General features: G+C 44.7%; 1 protein-coding gene across 2 annotated transcripts in view; it reads right to left on the bottom strand.

Moving 5' to 3' along the window:
* Positions 1 to 10,093: 10,093 nt before the first annotated feature.
* Positions 10,094 to 15,092, bottom strand: part of nrp2a (neuropilin 2a) — a 59,512-nt gene continuing 54,513 nt past the window's right edge. Inside the window, exons 17-18 of one of the 2 annotated variants that reach the window (XM_082525118.1) lie at positions 11,844 to 11,894; positions 10,094 to 11,186 (exon numbers count right to left, since the gene is read on the bottom strand). In XM_082525118.1, the coding sequence (XP_082381244.1) occupies positions 10,882 to 11,186; positions 11,844 to 11,894 (356 nt within the window). In that variant the 3' untranslated portion in view covers positions 10,094 to 10,881. Of the gene's footprint in view, positions 11,187 to 11,843; positions 11,895 to 14,046; positions 14,911 to 15,092 lie in introns of those variants that run through there. The other variant, XM_082525119.1, reaches the window with a different exon arrangement.

Here is a 15,092-nt window from a genome sequence, read left to right as displayed (position 1 = left end):
ATGTCAATTTTAAAAGAGCGTCTCGTTCCTCTGGGCTGGAGGGTGGCGGATAAAGCTTTGGTGCATTACCGTGAGGCGAAGGCCATCCATCACAGCTTTGTGTGTATGTGTGTGTGTGTGTGTGTGCACAGTATCTGCATGTGCTGACTGCATGCAGGTAGTGCTGCACTCCTCTAGGCTGTTGTAGTGTGGTTATAGGAGTGGATGAGGGAGGGGAGTGCTGGGCCTGGTGGATAGATGCGGATCCAGAGCATCTGGAGACAAGGACTCTCACTGGTGTTGAGTGGGGGCAGGTTATTTATTCAGCTGGGGGTTGTGGGAATACTTGAAGCATCTTCCCGCTGATGAAGAACTGTTGCTTTCAGTTACATTGCAACGTGGTGGAACATATTTGGTGTCAGAGGCTGCTTTGTCTTGCACCACACATAGCTATAATAACGCAGAAAGAGACCTGCACACATGCTTATACCATACATTTACACACAGAACATATAATTTAATATTCATGAGTAGCTGGGGTTTCTCAACAGATTCAAGACTCAGCAGTAGACAAGACGGTGCAACACTTTGTCTCCCACTTGAAAATACCAAGTTAAAAAATATATATATTTTGGACATAAATGGCTGTGAAAGCAGCTCAGAGCTAAATTTATATGCGCATAATTTGCAGAACCTTTTGTATTTTCGCTTCTGTTGGAGGTGATCCACTCAATACAGAAGCACACAAGTGCAGAGGCGCTTCTCCTTCTTGGCAAGGTGCTGCGAGAGAGAGAGATACTGTAGTTTGACCTGCTGAACTTGTGCTGCTTAGCATACCATGCTCTCTGGGGCTAACATACAACACCCATGCAAATTCTGTTCCCGCACAGCCCCACGCCCCCTCTTGTTTCCATAACAACCGAAGGTGCGGGAGAAAGGCCTCGGCCTGGGTGGGAGGACACCTGGGGGACTAAAACCTGTGCGTGTGCGCGTCCACAGCTCCAACAAGCAGGTCTGTACATGCAAAAAAATGAAAGAACATAAACTAAACGCAACGCGTGCAGGTGGAGTTGTGCACGCCCACCCACTCATCCAGCTACTCTTGTTGTTATCCCTTCCCCAGGTGGGTTAGAATTGGAGGCAGGTGGCGCATGCTCCCCAGTCCCCATCCTCTAAGGTGTTATTACTGTTACAAATAATCCCATGATGACGCCAAGTCCAAACTGTATCAAAAATAAAGTGGGGATATTGATTTGATTTCTGCAGCGTTTGGATTTGCCTGCTATTTGTTGTTCTTTCCTCTGTATATATGAACACTGCAGCGCTGGTTCATTGTGTGTGGCCTTGGTCATGGGAGGAAGGCCTTTTTTTGTGCAGCTTGCTTATTCTACTACAATGTGTTTACTTGACTTGATACTCCCAGTGGCCTGATGGTTGTTATGTCTCAAAGGGCTCCAAACTGCACTTTGAGGGGGAGTGATAAGCAAATCGAGCCGGCCTCTTTCCTCCCTCTTTTATTTGGTTACATGCAGAACAATTGTTCCATTTGTGTAAACTGTTTTTTTCTGCTTTTTCTCTTCCCTCTCGAAGTCACCGCACGAATATTTGCGAGCACGAAAGCTTGTGTGGGAGCGTGGCGGTTTGAAGCCGGTGCAAATGTGAGATTCGCTCCGTGATGTAATAATTCAGGTGAAAAACAATGCAGAGAGGAATGCAGCGAGCTAAATCTCTCCCGTGGATCTGCCGCCGTGGCATCATTCGGGGAGAGCCCGTGCGACGCGCGTGCTGGTATGAGGGAGGGTGTTTGTGAGGGGAGATAGGAGAAAGAGAAAGAGAGAGGGGGATAGCTAAGCTTGGTGGTGTGAATGATGTTTAACTGGAGCTCAGCAGAGTTGAATGAGGCTGTAAATCTGCTCTCCTCCTGGGTGCAGTTTTTCTAGAGCGCTATGGTACAGAGCTATCACAGAGAGACGGATGTCACCACATTACAGTCCTACACACACACACACACACACACACACACACACACACACACACACACACACACACACACACACACACACACAAACACACGCACACTTTTTTCCTCACCTCCTACAAGGCATAAAATATAACCCATACCATCAACAGCAGCCCACTCAGAGGATTGAGGGCATACACAGAGCACAGAGCTCCATCCCACATTAACCAAACAGTGAGAGCTCTCCCTCTCGAGGCTTCACATCGACACCGGCCTCGCTGGCACATAATCTTTCTCTGCCACATCGCTTTTCCTCACAGCTTACACTGTCTATGATGAAATCGTAAAGAAGGAAAACAACAGTCGCTGAGTGACAGCTGCAATTTCATGCCATAATGGAAATCAGTGTATTGGATAGATAAGATGAAGGATGGGAATAGTTGTTGTAAGGTCAGTGTTTTTGTTGCTTTTTTCTCCCTGTTGAGAGAAATGTATCTATTATATGTCCAAGTGTATTATTTACAGCATGACTGTGGCCATGGAGTTATCACTGAAGGGGGACTGAATGTGGAAAGGCATTAATGCAAACATCTGACAAATAAAACATAATGAAGATATTAAAGTTAGTTGAATGTGAGCACTACTGGGTACATGTGAGCATAATTAGGTTTACATAACTTAACAATCATGGCTTCTGATAGATTTGGGAATTTTTTTTGTTTTTTCTGTGCTTTTTGTGACTGGTTTGACTGAAGTTAAGATTTTCCACTAATATGGAATCTTGAATGAGCCTAAATTTAGGAAAAATAAACTGATCTGCGAGGATTTTCACACACAACCATCTCCAGAGTTTACCATCTGAAAACGAGAAAATAGCCAGTGAGCGGCAGTTCTCTGGGAGAAACTGCTGTGTTGATGTCAGAGGGCAGAGTTGACATCAATGGTCAGGCTGCTTCAAACTGATTGAAAGGTAACAGTAGCTCAAATAACCACCTGTTACAACCAAGGTATGCAGAAAATGCGCAGTGCATCAAATCTTAAAGCAGATGGGCAACAGCAACAGAAGACCACAGCGGGTGCCGCTCCTGTCAGCTAAGAACAGGAAACTGGTGCTTGAGTTCACACTGGCTCAGGTCTTGAGTTCTGTGCAACAATCTGATAGTAGGACCTGAATTTGCTGTAAACAACATGAATGCATGCATCCTGCTTTGTATCAATGGTTCAGACTGCTGCTGGTGATGTAACGGGGTGGAGGATACATTCTTGGCATGCATTGGCCCCCTTAGTACCAACTGAGCATTGTTTAAATGTGGCAGCTTACCACATTGTTGCTGACCATGTTCATCCCTTTATGACCACAGGGCACCCACCTTCTGATGGCTGCTTCAACAGAACAACACCCCATTTCAAAAACCTAAAATCCCCTCGAACTGGTTTCCTTAACTTCATATGTCCACAGTGACCAGTTCTCAAACTAACAGAACTCCTTATGGATGTGGTGGAACGGGAAATTCACATGATGGATATTCAGCCGAGAAATCTGCAGCAACTGTGTGATGCTGTCATGTAAATATGGATCAATCTGAGGAAAGTTTCCTCCTTGTTGAATCTATGCAACACATAATTTTGGTTCTGATGGGAAAAAAAGCTCCAACCATGACCAGCAAGGCGCACCTAATAAAGTGGCTGTATGCTTCTTTTTGTTAAACATATGAAACACGCAGTAAGGCATTTGACAAATATTAGACCCGCCCCCAGCAGTCAAGCATGAGCTTCTGCTGGTGTATGGGAGCACCATTTGGACAAACCACATGCAGCACACCGTGATACTATAAACAGTGATAACAATAATGACACGTTGTTACGGTTATGATTACATTTGCTAATGATTATTTTGAACAACGCAGCAAAATATGAGGGGCTGAGAGGTGATCATATTATCTATATATGGCTATGTTAGTAGGATGTGGCCCCTGGGAGATTTATAGTAAATGTGGAAGTTTTAAATATTTCAAATATTTTATCGCAAATACCAAACGGGAGCATTTACAGAACAAAACTTTGATGCTTTTACAGTTTACCTTTTTATTTACTGCATATCTGCCCACATCACACCATCGTCATCAAAGGAAAAGTGTGGTGGGTGTTCCCGACACAGCTGCTTGGTAAACACACGTTACTTACTAATTTGATTCAGGTGAGGAGATTTAAGTGCAGAGCCGGGGAGACTTGGGCGGTTGTTTTTTCGACGGGTAAAATCGTCAATTATTTTGGAACAGATTGGTCTCAAAGTGCAATTGAACTTGATAATTGGCTCAATGGAAAATGTAATGGAAAAGCCCTGATTTGAAAGGAAAGTTATGAGAAGGCTATTTCAATTACTCTAGAAAGCCTAAACTGGGATACCAGCACCCCGCACCAAACACACTCAACAGGCTCAGACACTCTGACGTTTTCTTTATTTCTTTATTTTCTTTCTTCTTTTTTTCCCTTTTAATGACAGTGAGCGCGAATCGTGATGAGCACAGCTGTTTATTTGCCTTTTCCCCCTGAAATCCGCTCCAGCTGCATTCTTTAAAGCGTCATGCCTTTGTCACTGTTAATTGATTACCACTTCTCATGAAATACAACTTTGTTTTTTTCAATTCTATTATTGACACGCTTGTTCAAATAATTACAGTCTTAACTGCTCAGCTTTGTTGAAATCATTTGACAGATACAGAGTGAAGAAACAGTCTACGGTGCCAGCATTGAACAGATTATTACAGATGCTTTTAAGATTATCCAAAGGAAGAAAAAAAACCCCACTCAAATCCTGACAGCCTGTCAGGGATGATTGCTCAACTAACTGCTTTCCTTTTTGTGACTGACAGATACGTTTTAGCTGTTTTTTTCCCCTCTCGGGTTCAAGAGTTCACAGCGATTAAGGTTTCACAGAACTTACTTGAACTGTTTTAAGAGCTAAGTTAAAACTTAAACCATCATCATCATCCTGCAGTTTTCGAGTATCAATGGTGATCACTCTTCTATTCAAAAGTCATTTTGGTTGGACCAACCAACTAAAGTAAGTTATTGGTTGCTATAATTGATAGAAAATTTGCCAGACCTCTGGGGTCTGAATTGATAGTAAGGCTGACCCCAATACAAAAATAGAACTTTTATCTAATTCAACATAATATCAATCATATCAAAGATCTCCTTGGGCAAAGTGAACTTACTCATTTAAATCTATTTGAGCCAGACAATAGGTCTACAGACTCAAAGTTCCACTGATTTCATTTAATAAATTGGGCCAAGCATCTTCCATACACTGTATATAAGAGATGGAGGTATTTCTGAACTCTTCATTTTGTAGCCTCCACTTTTACAGCTGGCGCCAACTTGTTATTTTGGACACAGAAGTGACCACATTTAAATTCAGTCCAATTTAATTAAAATTTATTTATATAGCACCAAATCACAGGAACAGTCACCTCAAGGCCACAATCACACGATCTCCTGTGAGCACCCACTTGGTGACAGTGGGAAGGAAAAACTCCCTTTTAACAGGAAGAAACCTCCAGCAGAACCAGGGGCAGGGAGGGGCAGCTATCTGCTGTGACCATCTGGTTATTAGAAGAAGGATGCAAGTTATCAAGTAGCTAGCTAACACCAACTTTGAGGCTTCTTAATACAAAATCCACACAATCAATGTGTGGGGTCCATCTTTTATTTACAGTTCATAGGTGAAACCTAGGTTACGGTTTTTGGTCTAAGTGACCAAAGTAGCCTACCTCACTCAAAGAGCTAATAATGTAAAACTCTAAGGGTTAATACCCTCTCTACAGCTGTTATGAAGAGGAACATCAGGAATAGAGATCAAAGTATTTCATGTACCAGTCAGTAAACGTGTATTTCATCTGTGAAGCTGGTTATGGTAACATTAGAGTCCATAGGGCATCAACTTGCCTTTGGAGTCACCCTCACGTGGCCATTTGCGAGTCTTATTTTTCAGCCCTGGAACTTTCTGCTTGTTTTAAGCATTTGATCAAACAAAACAGTGGTTAAAACAGCAAATAACATTTCTCCTCAAGGAATAATCCCACTGGCATCTGATGTCAAGCACTTGAAGTGCAACACCTTCAATCAAGCTCAACCAACAACACTCCAGACAGATGGTTAGGGCTGACTGCGAGAGGCCTCCCACCATGCCCGATAACAAGTTTCCCTGGCTATATAGGGCAACTGTGAGTGTAAACACACCAGCCTCAAGTGGAGAGGACAGGTGGCCTGCCACACAGGACCGCTGGTCATGTTGCGAGTCCACAACAAAAGTTCAGTTATGTGGAAATGCCTGAGTGTCTTAATAGTGCGATACAGTGCCAGTGGCTCAGATCTGATGATGGGGGCTATAGCAGAGCTGTGATACTTCTGGGAAATCAAATCTGAACCAAAATGTTGCTGCTGAGCAAAGGCAGCTCGAGGCATTAGCTTTAGTCTAGTGGGAGGAACATACAAGCGAAAACAAAACCTAAAACCAGACCATCAGTGATGCGTTCCCTTGTCAAGAGGCCTCAAAATTGCCTCAAATGACACTCGATATCTTTTTTTTTATCAAGTTAATTTCCTCCTTTCTGCCTCACAATGATAGGACTGCTGGCCTAGTTTGGACCTCTGAAAGGAGCCTTTTCCACCCCAATCATTTCCTCCATGTATTTGTTTTCGGAAGCAGCATCCTCTGGAGGCGGGCAGATGATGATGTCACAGAGGAAGGAAAATGATGGTTTGCCTGCTGTTTGTACAAGACTTTGGCATTTGTTGTCACTGGGTCTGGCATCACTGGCAGGCACACTGCCACCGAACCCCCCCACTCCCCCACCCCCACTCGGCCTAGCCTTCATCCACCCTCCCCGCAATGACCCATATAGGTGCTTTGAATTGCTTGGCAGGCTCAAGAAGATTTATCTGGGCCCCCCTCCCAGAAAGACCACTGGGATTTAAGCATGTGGTGGTGGTTCGAGTGCAGCTAAACATGTAAGCAGGTTGTCAATTTTGACTCGTGTACGTTTGTGCGTTTGTGTCTGTGCATCGCTGCTGCAGTTTGTGACAGCTCTTTGGATGCAGTTGAAGGAGATATGCTGTCTAGTCTCCAGGTGTTCTTTTTCAGACACTCACTGAAGGAGTTGTGTGTTTTTTTGATGTGTGAATTACTTTTGGTGAGGTACATTCTGTTCTCTTAATATCCTGGATGAGTAAATCGAAAGCTGTTTAATAGGATAACTGCATTTAAAACCCCAAAAAGCTGATTTAAACAGGCCTCGTAAAGTTGAGCCATCATGAGAATCTTTTATCAGGCAACGTAAAGAGAACAATAATTAAGTTAGAAGACCAAGGAAAGTTTCCTCCCCGACTGTGATGACTAATACTCTGACTTCTCTTTTCCACCCTTCTTGCATAATCCCCCAGATTAATTAGCTGTGTGTTCGAGTCACTTCCTGTAGCGCGACCCTCAAATAGGCTCCCTTCTCTCAATCTGGCCTATCCACTTATAGGGCGCCAGAGCGTTTTCCCTTTGAAGACCGCTCGGGCTTCAGAGGCAACAAAACTCTCTGATCTGGCGGCTAAAGGAAAGGGCTCCTGCAGCGTGCCGTTACAGGCTGATAAAAACTTAGAAAGAAAAAAAGAACAACATTTGGGTAACACACACACACACACTCAGAGGGGGGGAAAAAATTAAGAATAATTTGGTAGTGAAAACAAGAGGCAGCATGGAACAATGACAATCTGGCTCCTTTGGTAATTTCCTGTCGGCATTCATTCGTGTGATGTGGTCGTGACTGTTCTGCCGGGATCAATCAAACCTGCGAGCAGATGGCATTGCACTCCTCCAGCGGACTGGGGATTGTCTGTGAGGTTGTTTTTTCGTAGTTTTTTTTCTTTCAGAGATGGTAATTGGCCCGCTATGTCACGGACCGGAGCATCCTAACAGCCGCTGCCATTGCCACCATGCAGCAACAACACCTTTCGTTATGCTTAGCACAGCTCATAATGTCCTACCCATGCTGCAGGCTGCATTTCTTTTAAAACTCTAGCTTGTATTAAGCACGGCTGTAATTAATAAGGTGCGACTGCAATGAGCTTGGACGAGGGAAAAACACATTTCAGGAGCAGCATTTTCATTTATCCAAGTTTGCCCCGCCCCCTGTATAAAATTTGGACCACTTTGGCTCCCTTACCACACGCACCCACGAGGCCTAGATAAGTCAAACATATCTCCTTCTGGATCGGAAACTGCGTTTGCTAACAGGGCTTGCATTTAGGTGAAGAAAGCTTATGTAGATAAATGGAACCGTGTGTGGGAGCCTCAGCAAGCTGTATAAAAGAGAAACAAAGTAATTGCATGTGTACTGTATGAGTCTGTGTGTGTGTGCGCGCGCGCGCGTGTGTGGCTGAGACACCGGGCACTTCAAAGCTTTGATGTTGGAGCTCCTAAATGAGGGCCACCAGAGGTCCAGACTAATGGGACATCATGGGGAGATTAGAGGCCAAGTGTAGCAGGCTGACAACACAGTATTAGTATTATGTGTGTGTGTTTGTGTGTGGCAGAAATAGAGAGCAAGAACACGAGTTTGTGTGTGTTGCTCCTTGCGTGTACTCCTTTTGCAATTAAAAGTGAAAGTTTTGGCTCCAAGTCTGAGAGGGAGTTTGCAGGAAGTAATTGGACAGGAAGCATCAAGTTGTGGCCACGAGCATTCCGGTGCTCATGCCAAGATTTCGACAAAAAAATGTAAAAACGCGTCAGAGTTAAAGAAATCATCAGTTTATTCGTTATGGTATAAATCCTTTATTAAATAATCATAACAATAATTATAATAACAATCATAAAAAGAGCATTTCTGTACAAAGACCCCTTTAAAACAACAACAACAGCAGTCCTAGCAGTGCGAAGGGTTAGGGGTGTATGTGTTTGTGTGTGTGTTTGTCGGGGGGGGGGTCCTGTCTTTCTGTGTGTTTCATTTGGTCCCCCCGGGCTGAAGGGGGCGCTGTGACTGTCGCTGGCAGTCTCAACTTACTGTATCCGATACTGGCTCCAAAGGCAAGCTGGATCCCCGAGGCTCCAAGGCACTTTGAAAAGAGTCAGTGGGGGTCCAGAGATGTGGGCCTCAGAGGAGAGAGAGAAAGAGACAGCGAGTAAGGGTGGATGGGATGTGATGCTGAGTGCGAAAGTGTGAGAAGCCATCGTTCCCTTTAATTTCTAGATTCTGCCATACTCTCGGTGTGCGCGCATGTCCAAAGTTTCTCGAGTTTTTCAGAGAGGAAAGACGTGTATTTGTGTTCTGTATATACATCCGTATATACAAGGGAAGTGCGTGGATGTTTGTGTCCGTGGACGGGGAATTTTAAAGGCCTTCACTCCCTTCTTCTCATGGCTTACAAGTCCAATCCAAGCATGTGCGACAAGACCTTTTTAAACTGTTTAAAAAAAAAATGCTGCAACAGTAAAAATTAACACACGCACAAAAAAATTAATCACAAAATAGGCCACGACTAGCCAGTAAGTTGAGGTGGGACGGGGGTTCCGGTGTTGGTGTGTGTCGGTGGGGGAGGTGGGTGGCGGGAAAAAAGAGGGGATAGGTCCTTTAAATCATGGCTTTTGAGGTCCACGTGTAAAAGAGAGCGAGAGAGATCCTCCTCTCTGGTCTCGATGTCTCCTCAACGTTCCTTTTTTCAACATTTCCACCAACAGTTTGCTTTTAAGGCGTTGTTGTGTGTCCGGGCACACAGTCAGTCAGTCGATTGAGAAGAGCTGTGTCTGACTGCATTTGTTTTTGATCCCATTTGCTTTTTTTTGTCTTGTACTCGTGAAAGAGAGAACATCGCCCCTACGAGGGAGAGGCAGGGGATTTTTTTTTTAGTGCGCTGTCAGTCATAGTCTCTTATAGTCTCTCTTTCCTTCTCTTTCTACAGTGCTTCACACTCTTACCAGCAATCCATAGGTTGCACCAACCAAAGCTCCTTGACCTTTTACCATTAACCGCAATGTAAACGTGACCTTCTCTTTGACAGGAACCGGCAACAACAGTCTCCGACAACTAAATCTAACAAGAACATCTCTGCCAGTAAAATAATGTGTTAAAAAGCCCCCCTCCCCCCTCCCCACACACACACACACACACACACACACACACACACACACACACACACACACACACACACACACACACACACACTTCCTTTGCTTCATTAAAAAAACAAAAAACAAAACATATCTGCCAGACTGGGTAACAGGCCAGAACTAAAACATTAAAACAGAAAGTGATTGAGCAGTGAGACAAACTCGAGGGGCGTCGGTGACTAAATAGACCACAGACTGTCAGGAACTAAGAGGATAACTGAGGCTGATACGTAGAGAACAAAGGAGCCAACGGTCCACACCAAGGAGCTAACTTCTAGGCCACTGTGTTCACACGTGATCCAAAAAACAAAAGAAAAAAAGACGCTTTCTAAGCACGTTCCTAACCTACCACCTTTCCAACACGATGTGTCTGCCTCGCTGTTTGTGTAGTTTACAGTATCCACTTTCAAAACTAGACCTCATACAAATCTATGATGCATCTATAAACATTTCTCTGTTGGTGGACCAAGAATCTGTACTTGATATGTGTAGATATTTACTTTTTAGGCCCAGAACGGAACAGTCCATCAGTTTTTTACTCAGTGGTTCATTTTGCCATAGAACTACCAATACTGGACTGTGCAATGCTTTCCGAAACAGGAAAACAAGTTCTCGTTTGAGCTCGAAAGTGGCTTTCTTGTTGCCTGTGCATCCTGGGATCTGCGCTGCTGAGGAATAAAGTGAACTGAAGCAAAATGAAGAAGATAGCGGGAGGTTTTCACAGGGTGACTGTCATCCCTCTCTTTCTTTCCATCTTCCTTTTCCTTTTCGAATCGCCTTTTCTTTCTCACGCCTCGGTGCAGCAGCGCTGTTGGTTGAGTTTGACCTTGTGCTTGAGGCCGTCGTAGAGTTCGAAGTTGTAGTTCTCCAGGGTGGTGGAGGAGCGGGACGACAGGCCGCTGTAGGAGCAGGTGCAGTACAGCAGGAGGCCGGCGCACACCGCTCCGAGCAGGACGCCCAGAGAGCTCATGACGATGATTGTGACCAGTATGGGGTCAAGGGTGTACAGCCACGAGTTGTCCTTTTCTGAGACACGCGTGACTGGAGGCTCGGATGACGGTGATGGCGTGTTCCTCTCTGGGAACTGTAAACCTGTGACAAAAACGGGAGGTTAGTATGATGACAGGCAAGGAGTGGTTGTATAAACCTGTTATTGCTACAGTTAATGATGATATACATGACATGGGGAGGTGGGTTGCAAAGTGGCTTGGAAAAATCAACGTAAATACGAGATTTTACAATTACAGGTAAACTGCTGTTAATGAGATCAAGTGATCTGTCAGGAGTGCAGGTAAACTTGACTTCCTGACCCTACCTGATCTTTTGCGATGTTTTTGACTTACTAAAGAGAAAAGATTGTATCAAACATCACTAAAGTCATGAATTGTTGTGAGTAGAAGACTCGTTTACAAACAGAAACTAAAGTCCGAACAGAGGTAATTCAATTCAATTTTCATTTATGTAGTGCCATTTAATATCAAAACAACAGTTGCCTCAAGGCACGTTATATTGTAAGGTATGGACCCTACAAAAATTCAGAGAAAACCTCTAGAATTGGACGACCCCCTATGAGCAAGCAATTGGCAACAGTGGGAAGGAAAAACTCCCTTTTAACAGGAAGAAACCTCCATCAGAACCAGGTATAGCCATCTGCCACAAGGGAGATAACTTACAGAAATGTTCTTTATAATTTATAAAAGTACTTTATAGAAATGACAAAAAGGTACTGGTGTGAGCTCCGTGTCTTACCTCCACCTAGCGGGCCACCGTAAATTCGTCCATCGCCACCTGGTCCCTTAACTATCAGACAGAAGCACAGGACACACCGACTTTAAACACCAATCCGATTTACGCATAATTCTAGCTGTAATTACAACAAATAAACAAAAACATGCCTCTGCATTTGCCTCTGCAAGGTTTCCTTTAAATGCTCGCCAAGTGCCTAACTCGAGTTCAGTGTCTTTTTACACAATCACCAGAAATAACAGCAACCCTTTGCATACCGTTAACTGCTTTATATTTGCTGCTAATTTTGATATTACACATTTATACTCATACACACACTTATAAATAGAAAAATACGACTTTATTAATAATAAAGATCATTAAGATACATTCCTGTCAAACACACAGTCATCACATGGTATATCGATGGTGTAAGACTGCTCATTCAGTGTGAATAACAATGCAAACATGTCATCAAATCATTAACAATTCCCGTCATTATCGCTGCTGAAATCATCATTACTGTTCGACCGGTGCATTAGATCATCAAAGAAGAGAAAAATAATGGAGACAAAATGTCAGCAGTTGCTCGTGACAGTGCTTTGTGTGAAAGTAACAGGTCTGCCAGGTGGTGTGAACTGAAAATTGACGTGGATGTGAGTGTCTGAATTGTGGCAAGCCCTCCCTCCCAGCACTTTATTCGAGCCCAATAGCCTGAGAGTACTTCTACTTTAGGTGGGTTTTCTTTTAACTTTGTGCACATTTGTGTCCGCACATGTGAGTGTGTGTTTGGGCTCGCTTGCTCTTGGCGAGCAGTCAGGAGTGGGAGTAGCTGCTTGGCAAGGCACACGTCTAGATCTGCTGGTCTCTGATGGCCACCGGCATTATTAATACTGTTTCCAGGGCAACTGGTAGTTGGCAGGGGATTGGGCGATCGAGGTGCGGTTGATGGGAGGGAAAAGTGCTTACCGCAGACCTAATAAATGCTATCTGTCCATTAACTAATTACGACTATTAGAGGCTTGGAAGCATAATGGTGTTGAGATGGCTCGAGTAGGGTGTCCGGTCCCTCCTCCCCCCAAGTTGATTTAAAAGCACATGGGCAAAGTGTGCCAGAAAAAAGTGCAGCTTCTAAATTGTGACAACAAATTGAGGTGCATTTCTGCTGAGCTGCGGGCTTGTAGGTGATGGATTTTTGCAGCAGTGACAAACCAGGGAAAGCACGCCCCGTTAAGCTACAGAGTGAAGACCTCAATTTCATTCAATCCAGGGTGTTAAATTGAGCTCGTGTCAGATCTCATCACCTCTGTACCAACTGATGAGAGAGAAATTGCCGCTAGTGTGTCTATCTCGGTGACAATTACACGATAAAAATGGGTTTTTAGAGCCCATATGTGTTAAATATTAGCGAGAAGTGCATTAGCTGTGTCTTATTTTATGTCACCGGCCAATAATGGCACTAAAAAGGGAAAAAAAAACCCCAACCCTGAATGGCTGAAACTCTCTGCTCTGGTTTTTGTAATATCTCGGATTCCTCTCAAGGATGAACACATAAGGCAAAAACACTTCGCTTATGGCTTCCAGCTGGTCCGGCGGCATTGTGGGATTTGTAGGAGCGTAAATCAAGGATCGAAGCGGCGATGGCAGACAGATGTGTCTATTTACAACCCTAAAAACAACAAGCACATATTCACACTGGAAAACACGACAAGGCTCGGCTCAGGCACGGCTTTCATCTGGGCGGCTCAAAGACACGGAGAACAACTGGAGTGGGTGGTATGAAGCATGAATGGGAGTGGTACAACGTGCTTTATTACACAAGAGATTCAAGATGAAACACTGAAACACTGAAGACAGCCGCATCCATCACTGACTGATGCCTTTATCGAGAGAAAGATGAGACGTTCAATCAAACGGAGCTGGTTAACTCCGTTTGCGATGCAGGACTTTTTAAGTATGATGGATTTGCATTCCTTTGTTTTGTATTTTTGTGAGGTTTTTTTTTGTAAATGTGCACATGCTTTGTTGAAAAGGACAATGGACCCCCCCCCCCCCCCCCCTCCACACATCCCATTTCTGTTCTTTTACAAACACCCTCGCTATTGGCACAACTCATATTGCAACTATCCTGTGGTTGTGTTATTACAGAGATACCAAGAGCTTCATTTTCTGGGCCTTGCCAGATCATTTCCACAGCTAGCACAGTTTTCTCCCCCCCTCCCTCCCCCCGTCTCTCCCTCTCTCAGCACTGCAGGGTTCCTCGTGTCTCTGGGGTCTTGTTTTAGCCTCGTGGTTTGGCAGCTCTGGCTGGCTCCTTGCAGCGGAACCAGCTCAAAATCCCCTCCCCGTCCTCTTCCCCCTCGCATGCCTGTGTGTGTGTCCACGTTGGGGTCATTCCAGAAGGACCGTTGGGGTTATGAGGAGCCAGACGGTACTCAATGGTCCGAATCAAGCTGTTCAGACAAATAACTTACTCAGTCTTCAGTTCTCTCATCAGGAGCAGCATAGTGTGAAATGTCAACAGCAAAACTCCTTAATGGAACAGGGAAGGAAAAACAGCAACCGAAGCTACATCCATTAGAGAGCGTGCATGTGCGAGAGAGAGAGGCCACAGTGTTTCCTTTGCCAAAAAAAAAAAAAAAAAATATCACTCAGCAATTTAGGACAATGTCTTTGTCGTCATCATCACCGCTGGGGGCTGTAAACTAAAGCAAGTGAGGGTTCGTCGATCTTGCTGCGCCACGACTCTCACTGCCATCGCCGGTCGGCGTCGTCCTCTGACGAATACAGTGCAGCTTATAAGCGCTTCGCTTTTAGCAGAGGGTACGGTGTCGGTCCCGGCTGTCCAACCTCACCGTCAGGACCGGCTCCACCCCGGGGGTGGCCATACTGGAGGACCAGTTAGAGTACTGGAAGCACTGCGAAGAGCTGTGATAGGCCACAGACAGTTGGCTCTTCTTGGTGGCCAGGTGTTGTCGACAGCAACAGAGTGCTCTGACCAAGATGGCCGCTGCCAGGAGAAGGAGGGCACCCCCGGCAGCCATAATGTAATACCAGTGGATGGGCAAGGGAGGCACAGGAACGCCTCCCCCTGGTGGAGAGATACAGAATAATTGGCCAGCGGGAAAAGAGAGGAGTGGCACTTGTTTTTCACTTTTTAACACTGAATTCGTCTGATTCTATCCCTGTTCGTGCACCTCGTGTGAGCATGCACAAGCATGCCAGTTGCAAAAAGAAAGAAAGAAAGACATCTCCAAGGCCAGAAAAGAAAGA

Source organism: Aulonocara stuartgranti (genome assembly GCF_965226115.1).
Source record: "Aulonocara stuartgranti genome assembly, chromosome: 23".
Lineage (NCBI taxonomy): Eukaryota > Metazoa > Chordata > Actinopteri > Cichliformes > Cichlidae > Aulonocara > Aulonocara stuartgranti.
Note: the sequence above shows the minus strand (reverse complement) of the source record. Positions and strands in the feature narration are given on the sequence as shown.